Source organism: Ziziphus jujuba, chromosome 11, assembly GCF_031755915.1.
Source record: "Ziziphus jujuba cultivar Dongzao chromosome 11, ASM3175591v1".
In the NCBI taxonomy this organism is placed as follows: Eukaryota; Viridiplantae; Streptophyta; class Magnoliopsida; order Rosales; family Rhamnaceae; genus Ziziphus; species Ziziphus jujuba.
Genome location: NC_083389.1, coordinates 27,824,324 through 27,852,106, shown reverse-complemented (window position 1 = coordinate 27,852,106; position 27,783 = coordinate 27,824,324). Strand labels below are relative to the sequence as shown.

The following is a 27,783-nucleotide window of genomic DNA, read 5'->3' as shown; positions in this document are numbered from 1 at the left end:
TATTATTTCCATGCATGTAGAATGCAAGTGATCCACCGTGTCCATAGGCGATTACAATTGTAAAGCTTTTGCTTTTGGTATGCACCTCTTTCCCATTGTCAAAAGCTTGAGTTTCTGTACCAAGTAATGAAAGCAGAGTAGCTTATAACCAAATATTAATCTAAACTGGATTAGGAAACTAGGATTCTAATATTCTATATCAGAACTATTAATCTAAGTTGAATTAGGATGCTAATATCTACAAGGGGTTCAAACGTTTGGCAAGCGAGGTGCTTCATTTCCGTGTCAACCGAAATTCAATGATGGTAATAGATAGATAGTAAAATTCGTCCTAAAATTTATTTTTTCAGATGACATTTTTCATTATTATTATTATTATTATTATTATATTTAAACTACAAATTTGATTAATAAATTAATTTTAGTTGAAGTACATTTTCTAAATAGATTTTTAGTCGAAGTACATTTTCATCTTTGGTGAAATGGGGAGCTAAAGCCACAAACAAAAACCAAAACTACACAAGAATTTCATTTTATTATTATGATACTTAAACTCTAAATTTGATTAATAGATGATAGATTTACTTGAAGAATATTCTCTAAATTATTATATAATAAATGGCTAGAAAAATTAAATTACAAAATTCTAAAGGTTAAAGAATTCGTTGCCCATAATTTAACCTTTCAATATCATAATATATATATATATATATATATAAGGCACAACTTAGTTTACTTAAAAGCAAATTGGCACCAATTTAATGTTATTAAAATATTTTCAAATTTAAAGTCCATGTTTTTGTATATATATTATAGATTAACAATTGTAATTTATTGTATTTATATGGCATAGAGTAATAGAGCCAAATTTCCTAGCCAAAAAAAAAATAATAAAAAAATAATAATAATAATAATAATAGAGCCAAACTGAGGTTATTATTTTATAGAAAAATGATATCAACTCTAAAATGAATACAAAATTATAATTTAAAAAAAAAAAATACTAAAGTAACTAAAATTCATTTGCAAAACTCATTGTAAAATTAGAAATATAAACATATATATGTTAAGCGGTCATGGAGACAACTCTTTAGGGCCTTTACTGGCCTGTGCCGGCTCTGGTCAAGAAGGCAACTCTTTAACTGATGAATGGTATTCCTTGCGTGCCTTAACAGAGTTGGATAAGTGTCTTTAACAGATGTTGAATCAAGTGTCTTTAACTGATGTTGGATAAAGCAAGTGGCAATTCTCTACAAACTTTACGTTTCACCTTCAATTCTCAAACCTGTGGATTTTGGAACAAATATTTCACGAACCATGTAATAGTACTTGCAACTTTTACAGTATAGTGTGTATTTAAAAACGAAAACTTTAAATTTAGTTCAAGCTTTACTGACTTAAAAGGCACAAACCACCGTTAATAGTAATGCATGGTGGATGTTATTCAATTAGGATAACTCATTCTTTGGCCATTGAACTTTTTGGCAGCAAAAATTTAGAGTTTGTCACTCACCATCCACTTTTCTTACCTCAAAGAAATTTGAAGGATGTTAAAGCCATTAAATAGAAAGAGGGTCATGCTTACCATTGGTGATTTGTGCCTTCAACTTTTGTCTTCATTTTTAAGGCAAAGAAATAACCATTAACACATGTCTCAATTAATGGAAATAAAATCTTACCAGCAACCGTGGTATATTTAAAAATACAAAAGACAAGGAGTACAAGACACATGAAATAGCTATAGCCGTAACGATGTTGTTGACGAGCCGCTTGTCATCTTTACTAGGCACAAATGCTATTTTCAATGTATTTGTCAGCTCAAAAAGCCTGTAAGAAATCTGCAGGAAAGGAAACATTTAAAGCACAGCTCACCACTAGAAATTTCAAGAATTCACAGTATTAATATTTGTTACTTACTGCAATGTATATAGAAGTAGTAAGCATGAAGTTCAATAATGGGAATTCTGGGATCAGTGAAAGCAACAATTTAGGCTGACCATCAGGGACACCTGATCTGCAAGTACATGTAAGATGTATGTAAATTCATTATGTACACATGAATCCCAATGTTATATTCCATTGTCAAAAAATAAACCTGCTATTAATCAATTTTAAAGACTCAAAACAGAGCCTCAAAAAAATTTATTTGTCTAGCCTCTTTATGAATGAACTATCTTTAGCAGCAAATGATTGCAGCACAAGATGATCCTGTGATATTTCTCAACCTTTAAACATTTTTCTGGCATTTATGAATTATGAGTGTCAGCTTACCTTAACCAAATATGAATTTGTGAAATGTAGGTCTCGAGTGTTATCTTTCCAAGCCATCTGATAAAATCATATATGACGTTAAAATAAAAAAGAGTAATGATAGATAATTTGAACTTAAAAAATATATAGGAGCCAGAACTCTAGGAAAACTACATCTGACACTTTGAACAGCATACGATATGACTGATATATGAGAAAGAATGCAGTAACAAACAGATGGATTACATTAAATGATACTCACGCAAAAAGGGCTAAAGAGCAGCTCCGGAACTGTTGGGTGACATTTCGCAAAGATATGTAGACCCTGATCATAATAGGTAAGATACATAAATAGCAAGATAAGTTTTTAAATTCAAATTGTTAAACCATTTAAGATAGAAAACATACGTTATTGGAATCCATGACGTATATGGATGATATTTATTGTAAGAAATTTTGTCTAGCTTGTAGATATGCTCAAACCACAAATACCCAACCTACAATTTCACAAACCAATGACATCAGAAACAAATTTCTAATAAGTAAAATTGCCAAATCTGAAAATGTAATACCGTTAAAGATACAAGTGTAACAGCTGTTTTGATTGATATTCTTCGCTTTGGTTCGGCTTCCTCCAGTTTCTCCATCCACCTTTCAACCTAAAATAACCAGTAATAATTAGCAATATGTGAATTCAACAAAACAACAAAACTAAAACCAACAGAGATGTTTGCAAACAGACCCACAGAAGTTACCAAATAGAAACAAAAACAAAAATAATCCTAATTGCAAAATTTGAAAATAAAACACAGAAGTGACCAAGTCTTACAGTTGGATGATAGTATGCATATATCATTCCAATTATCCATATGTATCTATCAAGACCGGATCGAAAATGCCATTCATGCAAGAGTGGTAAATGTGATTTTCTTGGATCTGGATCTGTGTAGCCTGAAGTTTGAGGTAATGGGGTTAGTTCCTTGAAATATACTGAAATGAAAGAGAGATCAGCAAGGTACTAACCAACAAGGAAAGTAAATGGGCTCCAGAGCAGCTCAAATACTCCAGGTATTTCCCATATTAGGATAACCACCAAGAAGCAGGAAATGATTTTTACAGCCATGACCAAACCAATCTCGTTATACTTGTTCAAAATACCAAGAGCCCCATAAACCATAAGAGTGAACAGAGTGTGCATGGGGCAAATATAGTAAAGCATGTAACTGTTATCAAGTACAACACAACAAAATAGGACCAGGAAATTAAGCCGCCACATCATCTGCCCAACACAAAGCATAAAATATTAGCTGGAAGTACAAAAGAGGAGAAAAATCAAAGAACAATCTTAGACATCTAGGAACTGCATACTTGTGCAAATCTAGCTAGGCTAAAATCCTTGCGGACATAGTAATATGAAAAGTTTCCAAATCCAGTCATCCACACATATGCAGCGATGAATATTCGGATTGCATTATAAATTTCAGCTGCAGCAAAATAGTGGTACATCAAAAATAACACCTGTAAGGGCAGGAAAACATAAAAACAGGTGAGACTGCAATTAAGTTTTGACAAGCCAGAGTTTGTATTATACAATGCCGAAACAGCATATTAATAAAACGAAATAACATATCATCTATTGATTTAAGAATGAGAAGATCAGACACAGAAAGTTTGATGCCTTGTGATTGATTAAGGTGCACTAACCCAATTATACTTGCAAAGTCTTGCAGGCAGAACCCTTATGCATTAAATAAATAAGCATACTTTTAAAAAAAAAAAAAAAAAAAAAAAAAAAAAGCAAATCTTTTAAAAGAAAAGGATGGAAAGAAAGAGAGAAAAGATAAAGGAGCAACTAACCTGCATCCAGCCTTTCCACTCCTCAGTCTGATGCCTATTCAAATACTGTATAGATTTTCCAGTTAACGATGACTTCTCATTATGGATTTTGAAAGAAGTCATTGCTGAAACTATGATGAGAAGGAAATAGAGAAACAAGAAAAGATCTCGATTGTAATTCTGCATAAACAGATGACAATCAATGTAAGCAGCATGAGCAAATAAAATAAAAAAAGCTTCTACTAAACAGAAGTTCACTGCAAAACGTTGAAGTTAAAATTGATGACAGCATATATATATATATAAGAGTTGAGCTCCCCATATTTAGGAGAAAAAGTTTACGTACCAGAAACTACTATAATTTATTTAGAAACACACTTCATTGAAACACCGAAAACAATGAAAGAAACATCCAAACATAACATGATTAAAATTTACAAATCACCTTTTTTGAAGAGTCGAAGAAATCTGTTCGATCACATAAGTAGAAGTATGCTAAAAGGATGCCAAATTCTGATCTGTTAACCAATAAGATATGTGAAGATCACATTCTAAATTCTAATAAACTCGTAAAAAGACCCAATTCCCAACTTTACCATACAAGCAAAATGCTTACATAGCTCGAAGGGTCAGCCGGTTTTCAACCAAGAAAGCCTCATCCATTAATAGGAACCTAACAAGGATACATTCCATCGATTAATGTATATAATATATTAAAAATTTGAAACTTTGAAACATCTATCAGCTAAAAATAAAAACTTTCGAAACTTAAAAAGCATTTCAAGAGGTGTTGATTAGAAACCTGATAACAGGGGATGAAGATGCATAGGATGATGATGTTCGAGCATTAGGAGAGGCGGATTGAAGGCCTCCACCTTCAAGCAGAACAGCTTTATCATCTTCTTTAACAGTCTCATTTACTAACTCAACCAAATTGACATCTGAATGCCTACTAGAGAGTACAAACAACCTCGATTAGGACCAAATTAAACAACAATTTTTTTTTTTTTTCAAAATATATAGAAGCATCATGAACCATTGAGTTCCAAAACCATATAGTCCAACTCACACTTTTGAAGCAACTGAATTCCTCTTGTACTCCAAAAACTCTGAGTAAATCCAACACACAATCACAGGAACAATCCCAAGCAGAAACGAAACCTGCAATGGCAAAAAAAAAAAAAACAATCCAATTCAATACCAGCCAGCGGTGGGATCTGAACCAAAGCGCCTAAAAATTCAAAAGCCAAAGTACCTGGCCAGGAGTTATCGGTCCAAATATCACCATTTTCAGAAAAAAAAAAATATATATATATATATAGAGAGAGAGAGAGAGAGAGATGGAAAAAGGCAAAAGCCGTCACTCAGTCTGACACCAAGCAGAGACACAAAGATCAACGAGCATTCCTCGGATCCGAGAAAATTCTGGACTTTTTGTTTTCGAGGACAAAGATCTCGGAACCTAGATTTGCTGAGAATGAGAAAAAATTCTGGAAGTGTTCGTATATACGAGAAAGTGTCGGAAGAAAGAAGATGAAAAACGAGTGCGAAGCAGAGAATGACGCTGACGCAAAAGAGTAATGACTGACGGTTCAATTGCACAAAAAGGAAAAAATATGCTACTCTGCCCAACTCGTGCATTCGTTTATTTCCCCGTTGGGCTGGCACGCTTTAACATCTGCCACATGTCAGCACGAACCCTTAAACGCCATGTGGCAGAAGCTTAATGGTTCCAGGCCAACCGTGAACTCTTCATGGTTTGTGAGAACGGTTGGTTGAGAGAGAGAATTTCCGTGTTTTTATTTTTTATTTTTATTTACTTAAATTTCGGTGATGCTGACATCCGTTCTAACTATTATTTAAATACTTTTCAAAAAAAAAATTATTATTTAAATAATTATATATATATATATATATATATTAACTTATTCTGCTATTTTGAGGATGGAGGTGGTCCCATGCCTTGTTTTGCGTTTTGATCTTGATCGTACGGTTTTATGGATGAGCTTTTTATTTATTTAAATTTGATAAATATCAAAAGGCTCTGGATAATGACTCACCAACCTTCTTTTTTTTTTCTTTTTTTCTTTTTTTCTGTTTGACTCTATTTTTACTTGTGTTTTCTTGGTTTATTGTTAGGAAACATTTCTATCCGCAATTTTTAAGGTTAGAGCTAAGCTTGAAGATTTTGAAAACAATTTACACAACAAAAAACTATTGTCTAACAAGACTATTCATAAAAAGACTAGATTCAAAGTCCTATCTATAAATTTTCCTATCTGATTTGCTTGGAGTGAAGGTCAAATGAAGGTAAAACACCTTATGTGTCACTTTCTAAACTTGTGCTTGAGCACCCACAAATTTTTTTTTTTTATTTATATATAAAAAAATAATTAAAAAAAAAACTAGTTTGAAAATGACACTTCATATACAAAGTATTGTAAAAGAACAGATTAATTATTTGACGCAGAAAATGGTTAATTATCTTACTTAAAATCATCTACCAAATACGAAATTTTGTAATTATAATGAAACTATATATAAACATATATTATATATAAAAAAATCCAACCAATATATAATTTGTTCGATAAATAAAATGGGCCAAAGCAAAAACAAACAATATGTAACGCAAGCATTTGTTTATATCTATCAAAAGGGTGTTTGAATATGATATGGTTGATCTGTTAACTTTCCATTGGCTAAATGTTATGTTGTTCAAATATCATAATCAATTTTGTGTCGGCAAAATTTGAAAATATTTTCATATATCCACATTTGTTAATTAATAATATTGATGATCACCATTTATAGAACGGAAGCAAGACCCTACGAAATTAAGCATGGAAGTTTCTATCCACAAATTATTATCAATTTTTCAAAAAAAGAAAAACGTTGACATGATGTAGATTGTGCCGCAAATCCATTTCATTAGCAATGAAATTTAGCAGCCCGACCATAACTTTTGACATTACTCATCCTCCATTTAACAGTTTTCCCAAGCCCAAGGTCTTTATAGGTGTGGGTTTAAGCCCAACACAATTAGGTCCATACAAGTCCAACATCAAATGTGGGCCGAATGCCCTACTATAAAATATGGGTTTACCCATTATAAACAAACGACTTGCCGTTCCGGCAAAACGATTGAATGTCACTGCACGGTGAATAAGACATAGAAAGAGGATGGAAAAGATGGTAGAGGAAATATTAACCAGCAGCTTCATTTATTGATTATCTTTTACCTTATTAAGTTTCTCAAGGACTGTTGACGGAGTCTTAACCTGAAGACGAGGAAAGGCCAACTATACTTTTACAACATAATTATCTTCCTCAAGTTCATACAGGAAAAATAGTTATGTTGAAGACGATAATTATGTTGTATTAAGTGTCGCGGGCCTACACTTTCTTCAGGTTAAGCCCTCGTTTTTAAGTCCTTAAGAAACTTGTATACTCGACGGATGAAGAAGTACTTATAACGGACGATTGCTGGGTCTCCTATAATATTTCTAACACTACCACTACATGTTACCATGTTATTGCTTCCCATTCTTCTTTAATGACAATCACATTGGTTTCGTTTCTTATCTATGGACTTTTTGCCAAATTATTTGCCATCTTTAAACTTTATTTTGTTTGTTCCGTCCTTTGAATTCATAGTTTCCAAACCTTGACATTTGAGTTTGTGTCCTTTGAATTCATAGTTTCCAAACTTTGACATTTGAGTTTGTATTATTATTATTATTATTATTATTTTGGAGGGGCACGGGGGTGAATTTATAGGTTGTTATGTGGTAGTTTTTATTATTGTTGTATTATCTTTGTGGTTCTTAATATAAGCCTGTTCTTTTGCTAAATAAAGGATTTCGATAGTGTGGGGTTGAGGTTAGGTAGCAGCTCAGCAGACGGTGGAGTAGTGGTAGCCACGCGCTCATCTGCATTACACGCTCTATCACCAGCTGACGTGGTGCATCATTTTCTTCTTTCTTTTTATCTTCGTCGTCGTCTTCTGCGCAACGTCCCGCATCATCTTCGCTTCTTCATCATACTGGACAGATCTCAGGCCATGACTGTCGCCCACCCCCACTCATATCTGCTTCCACGCACAATAAACAAATAATATCTTTGTCAGCAAGCGATTATTCCATTCATAACAATTTATTAAATTTAAAAAAAAAAAAAAAAGACAACAAAAAATATGAATATATAGAGAAAAAAAAAAATAAAGAGTATCTATCCGGAGGACCGGAGCAATATTTATCGACCAGAAGACCCCTTTTAAGTTTGGGGAGTGTTGTTGTGGGTCTTTCGAAAGGCTAAAGAGTGTCGATGGCAAATTGGTAAGGCACACGTCGACAAGAAAGAGACAAGGCATGTGAATATAAAGGACCCCACTCCTCCACTCCTTTGCAAGTAGGCAAACTTGTATGGAATAGCATTAGATGGCCAGGCTACTTTTAAAATTTACCCAAAAGGGTATTACAAAATATGCCCCCTCTGTTAATTAATAATTTTATTAACGCATCTCTCTCGGCTCATTGGACATATCTCATTTTCAGTTCTTTAAATCCCTACTTTTTTTATTTTTTATTTTATTTTTTATTTTTTTCCTTTTGTTTTGGGTGTTGCAAAAGCCACCAACGGCTCGAGTCCCCCTAGGCCACAGACACCGTCATTGTTAGAATAGTCTATTGAGTCCGGTTCGGTTCCAAAATTTGCCATCCCACCCTATTCAAAAAACACAACCACAAATCAGGGCCCAGGTCTCTCACCTCTCCACCCCATCCCCACGACCCTCTTATCACCTAAAAATAATAAAGTTAAAAAAAAAAATATATATATATATATATATATATATATTTATATATAATGAAAGAAATCATCGATACTTATATGATGGGCATTTCTGTAATCATATTTGGGACAGATTCCCCACAAACATGAAAACAAGCATTGCTATCGTTCTAAAGGAACAATAAAAAAATAATTCGATCCACACCCACAACACAACAAAGGATAAGGCAGACAAGATTTTCAATTTTCCACCAACCAATCCTCCAAAGATAATGATCTCATTCAGTTCATACAGACAGACATAATAAGAGAGTTATTAATAATAATAATAATAATTACCATGACTCATTATATGGAACCATAACAACCACCAAACATCCAACCAACCAAATATTAGAAGCACAAAGGAATCTACCTACAAAGCCTGCAACCAACCTATTAAATGAGAACATCAAAAGTCTACATAAAGACTTATCTAAGAGTTCTGAAACTTACAATAAACCCTAAACCAGCTTTTTTTCAATAGCTTTTCCATACCCCCAAATTACTAAAGCATTAGCAGATAAAATTTGTAACTTATAGCCCTAATTATACTGCACCATGATAATACAGCAACAGGAATTAAAAAAAAAATAGAATTCAGGAAGCATCCTACCCTTCTTTTTCTACATAGAGGAGATGAGATTAAAAGAGAGCAAGAAAGATTGACCTATTTTATCAATGGTCACTCCTCATACCAAAAAGGGGTCAAGCCCTATCTTTTGGATGGTCTCTCATCATCCTCTCCACCATCATCGCCATCAGAATCATCTTTATCTGACCTCTTTCTCTTTGGTGGTGCCTCAATCTTCCCACCATCATCACCTTCATCTTCATCCTCCTCGTCAATTTCTTCATCCTCTCCATTCTCTTCTGGTTCAAAATCACTGGCATCTTCCTCGTCCTCAGCACGGCCCACCGGCCGGACAAGGTACTCGGTACCCATATCCTCCTATAATTTTGTAAAAAGAAATTATCAACATCAGCTTAGACTGGCAGACTCAAAACAGAGTAAGATCTATATCAACTGAGAAGATGATTTACAATCTCACTGCATGAATATCCATCATAGCGAGTATAGAACAAAAGATGTAATTCAAAGAGAAAAACTGGAAAGAAACAACTAATAAACTGTTCTAGTTATTCAAATATGTTAATTAAATCAAAACAGCTACAGAAGCTCCAAAATTATCTTGATTTCTCAATAATGAAAACTTAAAAGATACATATTCAACTCAACTAAATTTTGTACCCTCTGCACATGATCGGTGAACTTTCTGATGATATGAATCATCATCAAAAAAAGAACAAATTAGACCATGGAATCCAGCATGCATTAAATAAGAGTAACACTGGCGCCATGAGCAACCAGAAGCAAAGTAAAAGTCTGATTTACTTTATCGAAAGGGGTCATATATAAATAAGGCCTACAGTGGAGAAGTAAGAATAAAAAATATTTCATGGTACGTACCAATTAAAATGGGGGACTTGTATGGAAACACCATAGTAGAGAAGCCTCAATATTGCCGATATATTCATGTCTTTCTCGTTCAATCAATATTTTTAGTATTGATTAGTTTAAAAGAAAAATGAAGGGCAAAGTATGAAAACTTAGAGATAGCCTATACTCGAACTAAAAACTCACAAACTATGAAAACTTAGCCTATACTCGAATTAAAAACTTAGTTGAATACACACAGATAGAATACCTACAACCAATACAGTATCCTTTAGACAAGTCAACTATAAACTTAGGGACATCATGAAGGGCGAAATATTTCCACATCACGACTAACATCATTCTATAACAACAAGGGGAACAATCTTAAAACATTTAACCATAATTATCCATAAACTACACCTAAAAATTGACTCATAATTCTACTAAATGAATCACATGGGGTAAGATAACAGTAAGACCATATGCACAAGACAAATTTCAAACTAAATTAAAATTCACTGAACCATGATAGAGAGCTCCAGATCTGTAAAACCTACCACCATTCTACATATTAAGAATGTAAAACAGCAAAAACACATAACCTCAGTCAACGAATCTATAAAGAAATTGATACCGCTTGAGGGGAATTTTTTAAAAAATAAATAAAAATAAAAATTTGTGAAACAGATCTGAGAATACATAGAATCTAAATCATACGCACAAAAATAACATATGGAGAAAAATAAATGAATTTATTACAAAGCAAATCTACTATTATTTCTGTAAACCTTAAATTTTAAGAACCGGTTACCATGCTCCAGATCTGAAATCTTTTTAACAAGGTAAAGAAAACTTGTAAGAAAATCTCCTAAGTAGAAAATAACCGTAAAATTGAAAAAGGAAAAATAGGTTGTGGCTATTTTACCTCTTCAGCTTCTCCGTCTTCGTCATCGTCGTCGTCTCCATCGTCGTCGTCGTCATCGTCATCACCATCGCCTTCTTCGTCATCTTCATCCTCGTTGTCGTCCTCATCGTCGTCGTCGTCTACCGACTGAACAGGGGGACCACCGGAGGACTGTACAACCTCCTGCACATCATCATCCTCTTGGTCCTCATCGTCGTCGTCGTCATCATCATCATCTTCATCCCCATCATCATCGTCCTCTTCTTCATCATCATCACCGTCCTCTTCCTCCTCATATTCAAGGCTGTCCTCTGTCTCATCGTTTTCTTCTTCATTCAATTTCTTTACTTCGTTTTCCTCCACTACTTCATCCATAACCTTCATCTTCACAACTCAGCTAAAGTTTCCAAAGAAAATTGGATTTTACAGGGAAAACAAACTAGAAGAAATTGGAATACCAAGCAAGGAGAGAGAGAGGGAGAGATTGGGAGAGAGAGAGAGAGAAGAGAGGAGCTTCTTCGTTCCCTCTACCAGTAGCTCTGCAACCATTGATCTGAACCGTTGAAACGCTGGTTCACGCGGATTGATGACGTGTCATGAGATCGGACGGTCCTGGTAAGAGAAATTGTATTTTCGTGCTAAAAGAGTCATTGCGGCGCCCTATTCTGCATTTCCTCGTCAGCTGCTTCTCACGTGCAGTGAAGTACTCCGATCTAGGGTTAGGGTTCTGTCTCCTCTTCATTTCTCTGGGCTGGTATTCGTAAGCCAGCCCATTCACCTTTCAAGTTTTTTTTTTTTTTTTTTTTGGGTTTTTTCGTAAGTTGGGCCTTACTTACATGATATTTATTTTCATTGATGGCCCAATATTATTTTAAGTTTTTTTTTTCTTTCGTTTTTTTGGATTTTTTTTTTACCTTCGGTTTTGTTTTATTAATCTTTTCTTAAAAGTTAATTAAAATGTAACAATATAAAATAATACAATTTGAAAAGACACTCATAATAATTTCCGTTCATAAATAATAGTGAATTTGAATACTCTCTGATTTAAAATCAATTTTTTTTTTTTTAAATGAGTTATTGTGCATGTAGGAGACGCATGCTCATGCCAAAACACGTCAGCATCGAGTCTTGTAATATTATTCATGTATAATGGCATAAGGAGGTAAATGCATGGTCATGTCCTTTTCCATGCTCTTGGCAAAATAAATAATAAAACAAAAAAATAAAAATCTTTTACAAAATCATGTACAATACTTTATCTACCACATCTATCTCTACGGTGGTTAAATGTGCGTCACATATCCTAACCCTTTTGTCTCACAAATAAACACTGGAAACATAATAAAAGCACAAGGTTGAAACGCATTTATCCATCAAAATTATTTATTATGAATTTCAATCTCTTTCAACTCTCTATCTCTCTGTGCGTAAGAGACCATGGAATGTCTTAAACACGTGGAAAACAACAGGGTTTTGACACTCTCAATGGTTCAAAACTTAGCCTGCAAGGTTTAGATTATTAGATATTATTAAAAAAATAAAAATATATATAAAATAAATACAGTCCAACACGACACCAACTTCATCATGTAAATTTCCATTTTTTTTTTATATTTTTTTTGTGTATTTTAGCATTCTATATATATATATATATATATATGGAATATGGAGGAAGACTCACCTAAAAGTCAACTCTTGGAAGGTGTATATCCAATAATCGTTGAAAATTTCATATACCAAACCCAGTTTTTCACCAAATTAACTCAAAAAACCTTCGCCAACCCTTCAACCAATTGCTGTGTAAATTATCATAGCAATTCACATACAGTAACCAGTTATACTCTGACCGCTGCTATCTAATGCTATCATCTTCCAAGAAATCTCAACCACTATTCACTCTTCTTTTCCAATCACCACAGACTTAATTTTGCACTTTTTTCATATGTTATATTTGGTAACAAAAAGGCATTTTATTAGTGTGCAAAATATGCAATAATTTAGGGGCCTTTTATTTTTCCTCTTATTTTATTTTTTTCTCCTATGAATGGAAAATGCTTAAACCTTAAGCAAATACAATAATATAATCTAATATCTATATATATATGTATTTTTTTTTTTGGTACAAAAATATAGTATAATATATGTACATACAGTAGTTGTATATAAGATATGAGTGTTTAGCCACGCAGAATGCCATACATCATCGTTAGGAATGTCATCAAGATGGGATGAGATCGGTTTTTAAAATTTCATCTCCATCTTCGAGGAGAATTTTCTATTCTGTCATCGTGGTTTTTCATGTTAGGCAGGGTGGAAATAGAGATTCACCAATCGGAGATAGGACGGGTCGATTTTCCCCTTTGTTTTTTTTTTTCATTTATATAATTTTTTTTGAAAAATTTATATCATTTTTTTTATGAATAAAATATAAATAAATTGATCAAAATACAATAAAAATATAATAAAATACATCAATATCGGCAGTTAAAATTAAAAATTTAATGTTGGAACTTATAAGAAAAGAAAAAATTAATATTTTATATAAATGAAAGTAAAAAAAAAAATTTAAAAAATAAATACATATACTTGACCGAATTTGAAACGGAATGTTTATTCTCCATCCCCATTCGAGTTTTAAACCTTTACTCTAAATTCCTCCCATAATCCCAATTTTTTAGAAAAAAACTATCCCATTAAAGAGGATGCACGGTGGAAGCTCATGTCGTACAGGACAAATTGCATTCCTAATCATCGTCATCTTTAGAAGCGTTTAGATTAGATAACTATCCAATGAATGAGTTGGTCAATCCTTTATAAAACACGTGTAGTTGATAAAGAAACCCACACAAAACGACGATATCTACCAAAATATCCCACTAATAATGCCTCAAAATCCAACCCTTTGGTCTGCCACAGTACCCTCTAGTTCCCGACCCAAAAGAGAGCAAAATTACATAACAAAAAATCAGCAGCAGAGGATCAGATATTAATTAGACTAAGATATGTGCCCAACCAGGTGGTACACCTCAGCTTTCCGGTGGCTGGAATTCGATTTTTCTCTTCCAGCATCAATATTCCGGTGGCCGGAATTCGACCTCACAAACTTCACAGCTTGGTGGAACTTCCAGAGCTTCAGCTTCTTTGGGCTCTCAATAATTGAGAGTGTTTTCTGGACTTTTGTGACAGTTGTGGAGTCCTTAGCTTTGTTAGCCATGCTTTGCTTCTTCTTTCTATTCTGTGGTTGTACAATCTGATTCTTTTTTATTTGCACTCTTCACTTGGAATCGTTGTTGTTATTATTATTATTATTATTGGGGTAGACTACAGATTTTATCTGCTGTTTGCATAATTTGTTGGAAATATGACAATTTTTTATTTTATTTTATTTTATCATCTTGTTGGATTAGTTAAGGATATATAGCATGGTTCATCACATTCACACAGTTAAAAAAAATAAAAAATCCATGGTTCATTGCAGAATCCATGAATTCTTTCTTGTCCATAATCTGTGATTCAAACATTTGTAATTGAGTTGTCTACTTCAAATCCAATTGCAAAAGACACTAACTTGATTGGATTCGAAGTCCTATACATAAATTCCTCTTCTTCTATCTATGAATTATAGCAGTTCTGTATTTTGGTGTCCAGGCATCAACATTATTCAACTCTTTTGCTTGTCTTTTGGACTGAAAAGAACAGAAATTGTTCATCAAGACTGGAGAACTACTTTCCCAGAAGAAACTCCTTGCGTAGATACTGCCATATCGGATAGTAGTTGTTTTACCTTTGAAAGGGCAATGGGTTTAATTAATTTTATGTTAATGTTACAGAGAGCTAGTTTTATTTGTTTCTACATTCATTTTTTATTATTATTATTATTATTTTTTTAATTTTGGTTGTCTAACAAAAGGTGAGGCATTTTCTTGTTTTTTGTCCTGCTAAAAATCTGCTTTTAGATTGTCTTTTTTTATCAAATATCAGATCATTATCATTTTCTAAGAACTAATCTGCATGTGTTGTTGATATTAATTCATAACACCGTTTGTACAATCCAATTTTCCGGCCTTTCAGTTCTCTAAAACCTTGGATATATGTTGGTTTTGTTTTTTGAGGATTCCAGTTTCTGTAAGTTTGTTAGATTAGAGTATTATATTTGTTTCTGTTCCAAGAAAAGCTTTACTATTTTGCCTAGCTTTTCTTAACATAATAACCCACCATCAAAAGTGCAAAAAGAAAGAAAGGGGAAAAAATAAATGTATTTTGTGATGATTGGTCATTGCTTTCACATTATGTCAATGGTGTGGGGAACAGACATTTGAGAGGCGTTTGTCACTATATTTAGCCAAAGTACTGAGAGGAGAGCAATTTGTAGCCAAAAAAAGAGAGAACATGGAGAGCAAACTAACAGTACTAGATATAGCACTTTCTCTAAACTCATGGATGCAATGCACTTCAATTGACATTTTTTGAATGGCAACTATTAAAGCCTCCTGCTGAATTTTCAATGCCAAATTAGTCACTAGAACAAGGCTCCCATTTAATTATATATAAAAAATAAAAATAAATAAAAGAAGAAAAGTGTCAATTTTTCATGCTAAACTTACTATTGTTTACATGAAAGGATTTCCTACACAAATATGAAGAAAGTCTAGAGAATTCTACTTTGTTTTCTCTGATTTTTTTTTTTTGTTTCCATGGGGCTACAAATGCCCTTACCTTGTTTTAGGCACCATTTAAATTTCCCTCCCCTTCACAATATTGAAACTAATCTTCCCTCCACCCCATTTTTCATCCTCAATTATTGGCCAAGATGAATACTTTGATCTCTCTATCATCTTCAATTCTTCTCCATATTGCTTTCTTCTGCCTCATCCTCCTTCCATCAATGCAATTATCTGCTATAAACGATGGAAATTTGATAAAGCAAACATGCAAAAATACACCATACTTCCAAGTCTGCTATAATTCACTATCTTCTGACCCTCATAGCTCCAAAGCAGATGCTCCAGGGCTAGCCCTTATAGCTGTTAATAAGATTAGCGAAAATGCAACTTCTATTCTGCATTACATCAAGGCTGTGTACATAGAAACCAGAGATTTGGCAGTGAAAACCGCCTTACATGGTTGCAATGAAGTGTACAATACTGTTGTGAATATTCTCATACCAGAAGCCAATGAAGAATTAACCAAAGGAAATTATAAATTTGCTACTGATGGTATTACAAATACAGGTAGGGAGGCCCAGAAATGTGAAAACTATTTCGAAAAACCTCAGAAGCTCAACATTAAGTGAAAGCAACAAATATGTTAATGAACTTTCTGAGGTGGTTTTGTCCATTATTCAAACACTCTTGAGCTAGGTTGATCTCATAGGTGTTTCATGATATAACTACTTACTAGCTAGTTCAATTTCAGTTGTTCTTTAGCTAGTTTTGATCGATGACTGACCACATTTTGGACAAACAGGAAAGCAAAAAAGAGAAGCTTTTCATTATTGAAATATATGAAACTGCATTTTTAGTCTTTTTTATACACACCTTACTGTATATTTTCAATGTATATTGAACTGTTTTTTTATATTTTTAGTCTTTTATGATTATTTCTTACAAATTTATAAGTAGCTCATCTGTAGTTAGCAATATGATATTCCCTGCATACTTTCATATTTACTTGTAAATTTGGCATGGAATGCGTGCAAATAAAGTCTTCATTGTGGTGGAAAACATATTTTATGCCAAATGGAATTAAATGGTGCTGTTATTCCAATATTATCAGCTCCGTGGATAGAGATAAAGATATGGATCTATCTAGATCTTGATTCACTATTTCCATTTTTTGTTTTTTGTTTTTTTTGATTTTGATTGATTGCCTTTTATCTTTTTCTGTTTTTTACGACAAGTTTTATATTGACAAGGAAACATCGTTTTTCAATTATTAATTGCTGGGTCCGAGCGTAGACTAGATTAACGGCAAGTAAACAAAATTGAAAACAATTTAGATAAAGAATTAGAAACGCAATGCAATTAAAACTTGGAATGAGCAGATTACCTTGTTTGGATATAAATTTAATGAAATTTTGGATTTTGCAATAACCTCTCCATTTGGTGTTGAAATATAAATGCTCTGACATTCTTTGTGGGCTTTCTTTATGGAAAAAATGAAAAATGGAAGAAATCAATGCCCCCATATGCAAAGGAAAAACCAGGGAAGATATTTGCCTTCTCTTCAAGTTGAATTGTGAGGAAAACTAATAAATCCAAAATCTCTTTCGTTTTCCTTTCCTTTCTTTTTGTGTTTGGATCATGTATACACATCTAATCTTAAGGTGTCCTCTTTAGAAAGAAAAAAAACTTTCTTTCTCCATTATGAAAGGTCTTTTCAGCTGCCAATAAAAGCTAGTTACACTCGTTTCGCTTTCACAGATTTACTCATATATCAACAAAATTTCTCACCTTCTCAAAATCCTGTAGGAGATGAAGAGGTTTACAGCGTCCATATTTCTTGTCCATGCTTTCTTCCTGCTTTCTTTACCAACAAGCCAGTGCAGGGTACTTCCAATGGATGAAAAACTCATTGAAAGCACCTGCAGACAGACACCCAACTATGATCTCTGTGTCTCTTCTCTCAAATCAGATCCAAAAAGCTCCACTGCAGATGTTCCTGGTTTAGCCCTCATATTGGTTAATTTAATAAAATCCAAGGCAACTGAAACTCTGAACCAAATCGATAGTTTGCTTAAGAGAGGTCCAGGAGCTGGTGAAAAGCAGGCCCTGGATTCTTGTCATAGCAAGTATCATGCCATATTGGAAGGTGATGTTCCTCAAGCCATTGAAGCTTTAACCAAAGGAAACTATAAATTTGCAGAAGATGGTGCTAATGATGCAGCCAATGAGGCTAATAGTTGTGAAAGTGATTTCCCATCAGGAAGTTCACCTCTGACTGATATGAACAAATACGTCCATGATGTGTCTGCTATTGCTGCAACTGTTGTTAGTACACTGCTTTGATAGATGATGATAACTTTGTTTCTTTTCTAACAAGTTATGTAGATGTTTCCTTAATTAATAATATGCAGTGTACTTTGACAAGAAATTAATGCAATATATCCCCTGAAAAAAGCACTCCACTTTTTCTGAGTACTTTGTTTGGATACAACGTTAAGGTAAATGGTAAATTTTCTTTTTTCATTGGTACTGAAATATAAATACTCTAGAATTATTGAAAGATGTATGAGTGCTCTACATCTCTGCAGATAGCAGAAAATACAAAAGATGATGCATAAATTATAATTCTTTTGAGGGATTTCTTTATTGACAAAAAGAAAGGGCAGAAATAATGTCCTCCATATGGAAAGGACAAAACCAGGGAGGATATGTGCCTAGAAATATAATAAATTAAAAATTACAAACCCTGATCTTATAATAGGCCTTAGTTTATGCTGTTATATGTTTTGGTAATAATATGCTCCTATAAACTAACAGTAGAATTTAGAAAATAAATAAATAAATAAATATATATATATATACATACACTAATACTAGAATCTATTGTTCCAATCCCTGGTAGCATCAAATAACACCAAGTGAAAATTAAAGTATTGCGATTTTGCTCTTTTTTTTATACACTCCTTACTGTATATTTTCCGTATATATGGAACTATTTTTGTATATTGTTAGTCTTTTATGATTATTTCTTACAAATTTATAAGTAGCTCATTTGTGGTTAGTAATATGATATTCCCTGCATACTTTGATAGTCACTTGTAAATATGGCATGGAATGCTTGCAAATAAATATTCATTGTGGTGGAAAACATATTTTATGTCACATGGAATTAAATGGTGCTGTTATTCCAATATTATTTGGGTTCCAAATGTTGAAATATGTAGAAATGGTAGATTAGAGGGCGAGTAAACAAATTGTGAACAATATGGATAAAGAACTAGAAAGGTAATGCAATTAAAACTTAGAATCAGCAGACTACCTTGTTTTTATATAAATTTAATCAAATATTGGAATTTGCAATAACCTCTCCGTTTGGTATTAGAAATATAAATGCTTATGGAAAAAAAAGAAAAAATTGAAGAAATCATTGCCCCCATATGAAAAGGAAAAACCAGGGAGGATATTTGCCTCTTCTGCAAGTTGAATTGTGAGGAAAGTTAATAAATCCAAAATCTCTCTCCTTTTTTTATTTTTTTATTTTTATAGATAACGTATATACATCTAATCATGAGGTCTCCTTTTTAAAAAGCAAAAAAAACTTTTGTTTCTCAATTATTAAAGGTCTTTTAAGCTGCCTATAAAAGCTAGTTACACCCATTTCCCTTTCACAGATTTACTCATATATCAATAAAGTTTCACACTTTCTCAAAACCCTGCAGGAGATGAAGAAGTTTACAGTATCCATATTTCTTGTTCATGCTTTCTTCCTACTTTCTTTACCAATAAGCCGATGCAGAATATTTCCAATGGATGAAAAATTCATTGAAAGCACCTGCAAACAGACACCCAACTATGATCTTTGTGTCTCTTCTCTCAAATCAGATCCAAAAAGCTCCACTGCAGATGTTCCTGGCTTAGCCCTCATATTGGTTAATAAAATAAAATCCCAGGCAACCAAAACTCTAAACCACATCAATAGCTTGCTTAAGAGAAGTCCAGGAGCCGGCAAAAGGCGGGCACTGGATTCTTGTTATAGCAAGTATGATGCCATATTGAAAGGTGATGTTCCTGAAGCCATTGAAGCTTTAACCAAAGGAGACTATAAATTTGCAGAAGATGGTGCTAATGATGCAGCCAATGAGGCTAATAGTTGTGAACGAGGTTTCTCATCAGGAAGTTCACCTCTGACTGCTATGAACAAATACATCCACGATGTGTCTGCTATTGCTGCTGCCCTTGTTAGGACACTGCTTTAATGGATGATGATACTTAGTGTCTTTTCTTACAGGTTATAGATGTTTCCTTGATTGATAATATGCATTGTACACTGTTTTAGTTTGTAGTATATTTTGAGAAGAAATTAATGGAATATATCCCTGTAAAATACAGATATATGCTTTTGTTCAAATTTGAAACATTATAATGTTCTTATTTAGAAATTGGATTGCAATTCTGGTCTTTGCGGACCGTTTTATGAAAGTTTTCTAAAGATGAGTTCTGTCTTTCATTTTTGTTTTTTTCCTTTTTTTTGAAGAAATAAAGACCTATGGAGATTATTCATCAATATAAAACTGGCAATCTATGGCATTTGCTTAGTGTTATTTACTTTTTAGTTACCAAACATGGTTTTTCTCAATATCCAATACTTTCCTTAAATTCTAATATCTCTTTATTCCTCTTATTATTCAATCCTATTGTTTTTTCTTTTTCTTTTTTTCTTTTTTTTATTTCTTCTTCATACTCAATTCTAAAGGGGAATTTTTTTTTTTTTCTTTTTTTCCAAGTAAGTTTGCCTAATTTATCTAAACAGTCAAATAGAATAAGGGCAAATACAAGGTAATAGGTTGTTGGCAGCTGGCTTCACCTTCCATGATTTATTGTAGGTGTAGCAGAATACCGATGGTTCTGGTTCTTTTAATTTTTGAATGGTAACAAATATAAGTGACCTCATTTGAAACTGATTTCCCTTTTTTTTTTTTATCTTTTTTTTTTTGTTTTTTTTTTTTTGTCTTCTTTCCAAAAATTCCATACTTTCCATCCATGTTATGACTTAACACAAAAAAACCGAATAAACTTCTTTCCCTTCTCAAAATTTGCATGGAAGAAACTTTAAACACCATTAATATTCAATTTATTGTAAAAATGAATGCTTTGATATCCAAAACATCTACAATTTATAAGTTGTGAGAAGAAAAGAAATTCTCAAACCTGAGAAAAACAACAAATTTGTTCATGAACTTTTTCTTGTGGCTATTATTCTAACATAATTTAGATTCCAAATATATTAGAAAAGGAAAATTGAAAAGAGGGAAAGTAAACAAATTGTAATTAATAGTTTAAAGAATCAGAAAAAGGCAATCCACTTTTTCTGATTACTTTGTTTGGATACAATGCTAGTGTAATAGTAAAGTTTCTTTTTTCAATGGTACTGAAAATGAATGCTCTGGAATTACCAAAAAGACATATGAATGCTCTTCATCTCTGCAGATAGCAAAAAATACAGAAGATAATGCATAAATTATAACTCTTTTTAGGGATTTCCCTGTGAAAAAAAAGAAAAGGCAGAAATTAATGTCCTCCATATGAAAGGACAAAACCAGGGAGGATTTGTGCCTAGAAATATAATAAATCAAAACTTACAAACGTCACCTTGTAATAAATGCTTCTTCTTTGTGGCTGATCTCTTAAGCTACCTAATAAAGGTACTAGAACTCAAGTATATGCACCATATCTATTTGTCAAATTTCTTATCTTCCCATAATAAGCTAAGTCAATTAAAGATCAACCAAATTATCAACTTTCTTAGATCATACAAAGATGAAGAGTTTGATAGCAGAAAAATTCTAGTTCATGCTTTTCTCCAAATTGTTTCTCTACCTTAAAACAAATGCATGGTTTTTCCAATGGATGGAAAACTCATTAAAAGCACCTGCAAAATGACACCCAATTAATCTTTGTGTTTTGTCTCTCATATCAGATCATAGAAGTTCTAATGCAGATGTTTCTGCTTTGGCCCTCATAATGGTTGATATAGTAAAGGACAAGGCAACAAAAACTCTGAATCACATCAACGATATGCTTAAGGAAGGTCGAGAAGCCAGGGAAATCGCTGGGATTGAGTTCTTTTGGTGACTACCATATTTTCATTCTAGATTATGATGTCCCTGAAGCCACTGAAGCTTTAACTAAAGGTGCCTATATATTTGCAGAAGATAGCTTCAACGACGCTGCTATTGTGGCTGATAGTTCCGGAGAAAGTTTTTCATCAGGCAGCTCTACTCTGACTGATCTGAACAAGGATATGCATGATGTGTCTGCTGTTGCTAGAGCCATTTTGAGGACACTGCTTTGATGGATGATACTAATTTTGTTTTTAATCAGTCTCTGATTTATATAAAATGGAATAACACTATCAGCTTTTCTGTCGTGAAACTTTGTAGATTGTTCTCTCTTATCTCAGTTATTTATGAGCTTTATAGGATGTTAATTCCTTGGATATGCAAGCTGAATAAACTTGGACATGAACCAATCTGATGGTTTATTGCTGAAGTGGGGGATAGTCTATAAACGTTTCTATACGATTTATCCAAAACTTGACCATAACACATTAACAGTCAGTATATCTATATCTCGTACATGCCATGAAAAGTGATAACCATCTACGGTGTAGCTAAAAATTCAGATATCCTTTAGCTAATCTGTATATATAGGACTAAATGTTTTTTAATAAAAAGGAAGGGAAAGGAAATGAAAGGAAAGGAAGGAAAGGAAAAAGAAGCTACAACACGAAAATGTAGTGGAACAAATGTCATCTTTCCATGAATATTTATTTCTTCCTTTGTGACAAGGCCTTTTCAAACTTCGATCCTATAAATCCAGTGCAACTCAAGCATAAGTTGCACCAACTTCCCTTTCTCTGGTTTCTCATCTTTCATAGAAGCATCAACCAAATTATCACTTTTCTCAAATACCCTGCTAATATGAAGAGCGTTATTGCAGCCACATTTCTTGTTCCTACTTTTCTCCTAATCATTTCTCTACCAATAACCCAATGCAGGGACCGAACAATGGACGAAAAACTCATACAAGACATATGCGAACAAACACCCAATTTTGATATCTGTGTCTCTTCCCTTAACTCAGATCCTAAAAGCTCCAGTGCAGATAATCCTGAATTGGCCCTCATAATGGCCAATGTAATAAACATCAAGGCGGCGAATACTCTAAACCGCATCAAAGATTTGCTCCAGGAAAGTTCAGGTGACAGGGATGCATTGATTTCTTGTGTTGAAAACTACAAGGCCATTTTAGTGGTTGATCTCCCTCAAGCCATTAAAGCTTTAACCAATGGTGCCTATGATATTGCAGAAGATGGCTTCTTCGATGCTGTACTTCAAGCTAATTTTTGTGAAGATGGTTTCTCATCAGGGAGTTCTCCTCTGACTGATATGAACAAATATGTTCATGACGCATCCGATGATGCTAGGGCCATAGTGAGGCTACTAATTTAATGTATGATACATTGAATAATCTTGCGTTTTTCGATCATCTTTGCCTTGTGGTAGTGATGTTTCCTTAATAATCAATAAACAGCATTAAGTTTATGACATAAAACACTGCAGACAAGGGTATTGTTCTCTCTATATTTGTATGTTAAAATGGTTTTCAACTTTGCATCCAGTGATTTGGTCTTGATCTCATTTTGCCTAACCAACATATAAAAACTTGATTATTTACAAATACACTGAGATAATCAATGTTACATATATAATGACAAATTATAAACGGGTAGGATTTATCAAAATGAACCACTTTTAACTTATGCTGTGCAAATCTCAGAAGCTGGGGTAATTTGCCAAGGATACCATTTCAATCTACAAAAATTTGGGTGTAACCAAATTCTAAGTGTGTGCTATATAACCAATGCTTAGTTAAGGACTTATATGAAGCCCAACTTAATCCTGGTCAAGAAGAATTAAACAAACAAATCTGTAAAGAATTAGATTTTAAACAGTCGTGGACTCGTGAGTGAAACTGGGTATGGTGGGGTATGGTGTTATCGCATTAGAAATAGAGAAGTCAATGACCATATATATTTATATATCTAAATATATACACATATGTATGTGTGTGTATATTATATAATATATATATATATATATATCAGGAGGCTAATTAGAAGTTCCATGGATGTCAAAGAGAAAACAGATAAAAAGAAGGCTAAATCACAAGATACAACTCATTCACCAACATTTTATACATTGACAGAGTATAGCTGTTAGGTATCGATTGGATCTCACCAAAAACAAAAGGAAAAAGGAGGGAGGTGAAAGCAAGAAGACAAAGTTCAAAAAATTTAAAAATAAAAAGAGAAAAATATCTTGACATCCATCGTCATGGCTTACACAGTCTACACACACTTTCTTAATTTTTTTTGTATTTAAAGTTTTGTCATTGTCTTCTTAAGATGGCTTCTTCTGTTTGTTGTTTTGCATTGGTTGTCTCTTTCCCATTGCCAAAAACTAACAAAGGTATTTAAGCATATATTTCCCCTTTACTTTCACATGGCTCTTGAGACCCAAAATTGCTGCCAAATTTCGAGACCAAAAAGGCCCTAATCAGTACTAAAGTTATATGAATGAATACAGAATAATCAAATTGGAATATGTGATGCATATTTGATTTGACCAATTACAAAAACCAGAGGCTCTACCATACAAAGCACCAAAAAACCGGTACTTACTTTGCGTATAAATTTGACAATCCAAAAGAAAACCAAAACCCACTACAGAGCAGGGGCATTTTTACTTTCCCAATCTTTCACTTTACACAAAAAATGAGCCACAAATTCTCTACAGCGTATATTTTCCTCTTCCACATTTTCATTCTACTTCCATTCTTAGCCCAAAGCTCAATTTTACCACAGGAAGAGCCCAACGATCTGATTAAGAAAACATGCAAGAAAACACCCCATTATGATCTCTGCATCTCATCTCTAGAATCAAATCCACAAAGCTCAAATGCTGATCTCAATGGACTGGCCATGATAATGGTCAACATCGTGCTCTCAAACACAACAAGCACATTGGATTACATCCAAGCTCTACTGAAGCAAGCCCCAGAGCCACAGTTGCAGAGAGCCTTGGCAAACTGCGCGGAATTGTACATCCCAGTAGTGAAATACAGCCTCCCGCAAGCCATTGAAGCACTGATCCGAGGCCATTTTGGGTTTGCAAACTTTGGCATTTCTGATGCTGCCAAGGAAGCTGATGCTTGCGAGAAGGCATTTTCTGGATCAACCAAGTCGCCACTCACTGATATGAACAGTATAGTGCATGATCTTTCAGATATAGCTACAGCCATTATCAATGCACTGCAAAAAGATTGAATTTTTATTGGTTTCTTTTTTGTGAAAGATAGAAGTATTTTTTTTTTTTTCTCTCTCTGAAATTGGTCTCTGGTCTTCTCCTCTGATCTTTGATAAAGTTCGTGGTCTGTGTTTAGATAGTTGTAAGACGAAGTTGGAAGAGCCAGTAATTTTCAATCGTAGATAATGGAATTTTTATGTTGTTTTCTGAGTTCTATGTCTAAATTGTCTAATGGATTGAGGCTTTGCCATGCTGGGTTTGGTTTGGTCTTAAACGTCCATACAATGCCTGAGCGGATCGAGGTTTGGGAGTCCTTAAGTCTGGCCCTAAAGGGGGCGTTTGGTACGCCGGATAGATCCGAATCGGATAGGATCGGACAGGATTGGATAGGATAGAATGGTACAGTACTATATTTGACATAGTTTCAAATTGAATGATGGACTAATTATCCCATGTTTGGTGCATGATTGGACTGGATTGAACTATTTTGTAATTATATTTTTTATTTTTTTAAAATGAAAATTTTAGAAGTTATATTTATATTAAAAAAAGATTATTACATCTAATTAAATTTGTAAATTTATATATTTATATATACATGCAAATAATTTACAAGAGCACAAGATAAATGACATGAAACTTGAAACCCACTCAAATTTAAATGAGCTTCTTTTTCTCAAAAAAGGTCTTCAAGTGCCATAACTGCATTCCTGCCACCAACAAGCAAATAACAATTGAGAGAAGAGTAAACACGGTCATTTTGGTGCTAGTTGATTTGTTGAGCTCCTGCATTTCTTCCTCTCTGAAAAGAGATGTTGTGCATCAAGAACAGTTTCAAATGAATTCTCATTTTTTGTTTTTAAAATTGCTGCAGAAAAATAATAGCTTACTTTAAATGAAGATGGAACATTTCCCCATGAATGGTAGTAACAGTATCCAACATTTTCTTCAGCCCCAATTCCATTAGCTGACATTCAAAAAAAATAAAATAAAATCATAAGAATGTTTCAACATCCCATTCTTGCCAGTTGCAAAATTTGTGAAGTATTTAATTCAATGACGCAACTTGAGGAGAAATGATATACCTCAAACTCTCAAAGCTATTGAATTTAGGGAAGTTGAGAACTAATTTTCCTTATTCTTTACCTAACATAATGATTTAATGCATATAGGATTAATCATACACATATCAACTACGTTAAAAATCATACTCAGTCACAACAACTCTTAATAAAGGCAACAGAAAGGATGGTTTGTTCTTAGCTCACAAGTTATCATACACTCAACCGTTTTAACACTAACCAAAGCATAGTTGAAAAAAAGAAAAGAAAAAAAAAATTTGCAGGATGCTCTTTTTGTACTCTGAAGATTTTCACAGTAAAGATTGTCTAATGACACTAAACATATCTCTTAAAAGGTATGGTAATAGCACATTTCCTTAGCTGGAGATATACAGTTATCTCTGACCAAGTAGCAAAGCTTATGTTTTTTGTCTTTAGACCTTAGAAATCTAGTTTAGTACAGTGATTTGCCATGGTCGTATTTGTCCATTCTGATTTGGAAAGATGGATAAGGTTGATCGCCAACCTACCACTCTACCAATAAGCATAGTAGAGTGCTTCAGCTAACTGACAAACATGATGTCGATAACTTGCACCATTTCTTAATGCTTACAATAACATCGGAATCAAGATTTTTCACATAGAACAGCCAAGTTCCAATCTTTCTTTTTACCTTTCTTTTTCTCTTTCAGTCCCAATTATCATATGAGAATACCACAAAATGGGTTTATCAAAAACCTCAGTTATTAACCATGAATAAATTTGATAACCCCACAACAAAACCAATAACTTTAGGAAATATAAAATGCCAAGGAAACCCGTTCTTTTGCCTTGAACTTATGCTCCCACATATAAAAAGCATTTACCTTTTGGCAAACTTAAATTCTATCAATAAACCAAACCCAATTGCGGAAAAGAAAAATCAGAAAAGAAAAACTTTACCTCAACAGAGCCTTTCTTAGCAACATTGGACCAATCTTGAGCAGAAACCCCAGTCCTCCAATCAAAATCAACAGTCAACAAGGTCTCGGGCTTGTGATCTGGGGCAAAGAAGCAAGTCATGTAACTTCCGGCCTCCGCAGCGGCAAATGAGAACTGCCCTGAATCCTGGTGGTCCGCAGAGTGAAGGGTATTCCCATATTGCGAAGTTACCTATAAATTTCAATCAACCAAACAAATTATCCAACAAATTATCTAACACCCAGTTGATGAAATTTCATTGAAAAAAAAATGGGAAAATTTTTTTCGAAATAAAAAAATAATAAAATTCAGAATTTAAGCATACCCGGAGTGTGAGCTTGTGGGAATCGGGAAGAGGATGACCCTCGTTGGGGTTGATCTGGCCAGAGATACCAGCGGAAGAGACCAGCGAAAGAGACCAGCCTTCGATGAGCTTCGGATAAAAAGCTGACCCAGGGGGAGAGACGGG

At 33.6% G+C, this 27,783-nt stretch overlaps 9 protein-coding genes across 12 annotated transcripts; 6 read left to right on the top strand and 3 right to left on the bottom strand.

Moving 5' to 3' along the window:
• Window positions 1-914: 914 nt before the first annotated feature.
• LOC107405302 (protein REDUCED WALL ACETYLATION 2) lies at window positions 915-5,683 on the bottom strand. Of its 2 annotated transcripts, none has more exons than XM_016012332.4 (16): window positions 5,342-5,683; window positions 5,156-5,247; window positions 4,889-5,035; window positions 4,703-4,759; window positions 4,532-4,604; window positions 4,108-4,266; window positions 3,619-3,768; window positions 3,274-3,529; window positions 3,080-3,201; window positions 2,823-2,909; window positions 2,659-2,747; window positions 2,513-2,575; window positions 2,272-2,328; window positions 1,918-2,014; window positions 1,680-1,838; window positions 915-1,285 (listed from the first exon to the last, which is right to left on the bottom strand). In XM_016012332.4, exons 1-16 carry the CDS (start codon window positions 5,372-5,374, stop codon window positions 1,280-1,282), a joined length of 1,647 nt encoding a protein of 548 aa, XP_015867818.3. In that variant the 5' UTR covers window positions 5,375-5,683; the 3' UTR covers window positions 915-1,279. The 2 variants fall into 2 exon arrangements, with proteins under 2 accessions (XP_015867818.3, XP_015867817.3); XM_016012331.4 differs by having other exon boundaries at window positions 4,889-5,038; window positions 5,342-5,681.
• A 2,126-nt stretch (window positions 5,684-7,809) lies between these two features.
• On the bottom strand, window positions 7,810-11,939 carry LOC107405310 (uncharacterized). Of its 3 annotated transcripts, none has more exons than XM_060812783.1 (3): window positions 11,283-11,939; window positions 9,587-9,868; window positions 7,810-8,176 (listed from the first exon to the last, which is right to left on the bottom strand). In XM_060812783.1, exons 1-2 carry the CDS (start codon window positions 11,643-11,645, stop codon window positions 9,632-9,634), a joined length of 600 nt encoding a protein of 199 aa, XP_060668766.1. In that variant the 5' UTR covers window positions 11,646-11,939; the 3' UTR covers window positions 7,810-8,176; window positions 9,587-9,631. The 3 variants fall into 3 exon arrangements, with proteins under 3 accessions (XP_060668766.1, XP_060668767.1, XP_015867828.1); XM_060812784.1 differs by lacking the exon at window positions 7,810-8,176 and adding an exon at window positions 8,656-8,811; XM_016012342.4 differs by lacking the exon at window positions 7,810-8,176 and having other exon boundaries at window positions 9,180-9,868; window positions 11,283-11,938.
• Window positions 11,940-13,966: 2,027 nt separating this feature from the next.
• Window positions 13,967-18,400, top strand: LOC107405307 (cell wall / vacuolar inhibitor of fructosidase 1). Its single transcript, XM_016012340.4, has one exon. It carries the CDS (start codon window positions 17,735-17,737, stop codon window positions 18,266-18,268), a length of 534 nt encoding a protein of 177 aa, XP_015867826.2. The 5' UTR covers window positions 13,967-17,734; the 3' UTR covers window positions 18,269-18,400.
• On the top strand, window positions 16,072-16,554 carry LOC107405298 (cell wall / vacuolar inhibitor of fructosidase 1). Its single transcript, XM_016012327.1, has one exon. The coding sequence runs from the start codon at window positions 16,072-16,074 to the stop codon at window positions 16,552-16,554; it is 483 nt and encodes a 160-aa protein (XP_015867813.1).
• A 1,181-nt stretch (window positions 18,401-19,581) lies between the features above and the next one.
• Window positions 19,582-20,317, top strand: LOC107405303 (cell wall / vacuolar inhibitor of fructosidase 1). The gene has a single exon (XM_016012333.4). It carries the CDS (start codon window positions 19,648-19,650, stop codon window positions 20,179-20,181), a length of 534 nt encoding a protein of 177 aa, XP_015867819.2. The 5' UTR covers window positions 19,582-19,647; the 3' UTR covers window positions 20,182-20,317.
• Window positions 20,318-21,742: 1,425 nt separating this feature from the next.
• LOC132800055 (cell wall / vacuolar inhibitor of fructosidase 1-like) lies at window positions 21,743-22,277 on the top strand. The gene is made up of 3 exons (XM_060812954.1): window positions 21,743-21,749; window positions 21,903-22,013; window positions 22,078-22,277. Exons 1-3 carry the CDS (start codon window positions 21,743-21,745, stop codon window positions 22,275-22,277), a joined length of 318 nt encoding a protein of 105 aa, XP_060668937.1.
• Window positions 22,278-22,992: 715 nt separating this feature from the next.
• Window positions 22,993-23,436, top strand: LOC107404689 (cell wall / vacuolar inhibitor of fructosidase 1-like). The gene has a single exon (XM_016011673.4). It carries the CDS (start codon window positions 22,993-22,995, stop codon window positions 23,434-23,436), a length of 444 nt encoding a protein of 147 aa, XP_015867159.4.
• A 1,158-nt stretch (window positions 23,437-24,594) lies between these two features.
• On the top strand, window positions 24,595-25,503 carry LOC107404691 (cell wall / vacuolar inhibitor of fructosidase 1-like). Its single transcript, XM_016011676.4, has one exon. It carries the CDS (start codon window positions 24,762-24,764, stop codon window positions 25,311-25,313), a length of 552 nt encoding a protein of 183 aa, XP_015867162.2. The 5' UTR covers window positions 24,595-24,761; the 3' UTR covers window positions 25,314-25,503.
• Window positions 25,504-25,856: 353 nt separating this feature from the next.
• LOC107430274 (transmembrane emp24 domain-containing protein p24delta9-like) lies at window positions 25,857-27,783 on the bottom strand (the record flags this gene model as incomplete). The annotated part of the gene is made up of 4 exons (XM_060812953.1): window positions 25,857-26,095; window positions 26,184-26,260; window positions 27,297-27,506; window positions 27,640-27,783. Coding segments are annotated over 4 exons (576 nt in total), but the record flags the coding sequence as incomplete, so codon positions are not given.

What these genes read in the sequence shown, in the direction of transcription:
- LOC107405302 (XM_016012331.4), bottom strand. Translation starts at nt 5,374, where the DNA reads ATGGTGATATTTGGACCGATAACTCCTGGCCAG. An exon ending in AGTGGAAAGGCTGGATGCAG is followed by an intron (nt 3,769 to 4,107) that starts GTTAGTTGCTCC and finishes CTGCCCTTACAG; the next exon opens with GTGTTATTTTTGATGTACCA. An exon ending in TTACACTTGTATCTTTAACG is followed by an intron (nt 2,748 to 2,822) that starts GTATTACATTTT and finishes GTGAAATTGTAG; the next exon opens with GTTGGGTATTTGTGGTTTGA.
- LOC107405310 (XM_060812783.1), bottom strand. Translation starts at nt 11,645, where the DNA reads ATGAAGGTTATGGATGAAGTAGTGGAGGAAAACGAAGTAAAGAAATTG. An exon ending in AAGACGGAGAAGCTGAAGAG is followed by an intron (nt 9,869 to 11,282) that starts GTAAAATAGCCA and finishes ACAAAATTATAG; the next exon opens with GAGGATATGGGTACCGAGTA.
- LOC107405298 (XM_016012327.1), top strand. Translation starts at nt 16,072, where the DNA reads ATGAATACTTTGATCTCTCTATCATCTTCAATTCTTCTCCATATTGCT.
- LOC107405307 (XM_016012340.4), top strand. Translation starts at nt 17,735, where the DNA reads ATGAAGAGGTTTACAGCGTCCATATTTCTTGTCCATGCTTTCTTCCTG.
- LOC107405303 (XM_016012333.4), top strand. Translation starts at nt 19,648, where the DNA reads ATGAAGAAGTTTACAGTATCCATATTTCTTGTTCATGCTTTCTTCCTA.
- LOC132800055 (XM_060812954.1), top strand. An exon ending in CAACGATATGCTTAAGGAAG is followed by an intron (nt 22,014 to 22,077) that starts GTCGAGAAGCCA and finishes TTTTCATTCTAG; the next exon opens with ATTATGATGTCCCTGAAGCC.
- LOC107404689 (XM_016011673.4), top strand. Translation starts at nt 22,993, where the DNA reads ATGGACGAAAAACTCATACAAGACATATGCGAACAAACACCCAATTTT.
- LOC107404691 (XM_016011676.4), top strand. Translation starts at nt 24,762, where the DNA reads ATGAGCCACAAATTCTCTACAGCGTATATTTTCCTCTTCCACATTTTC.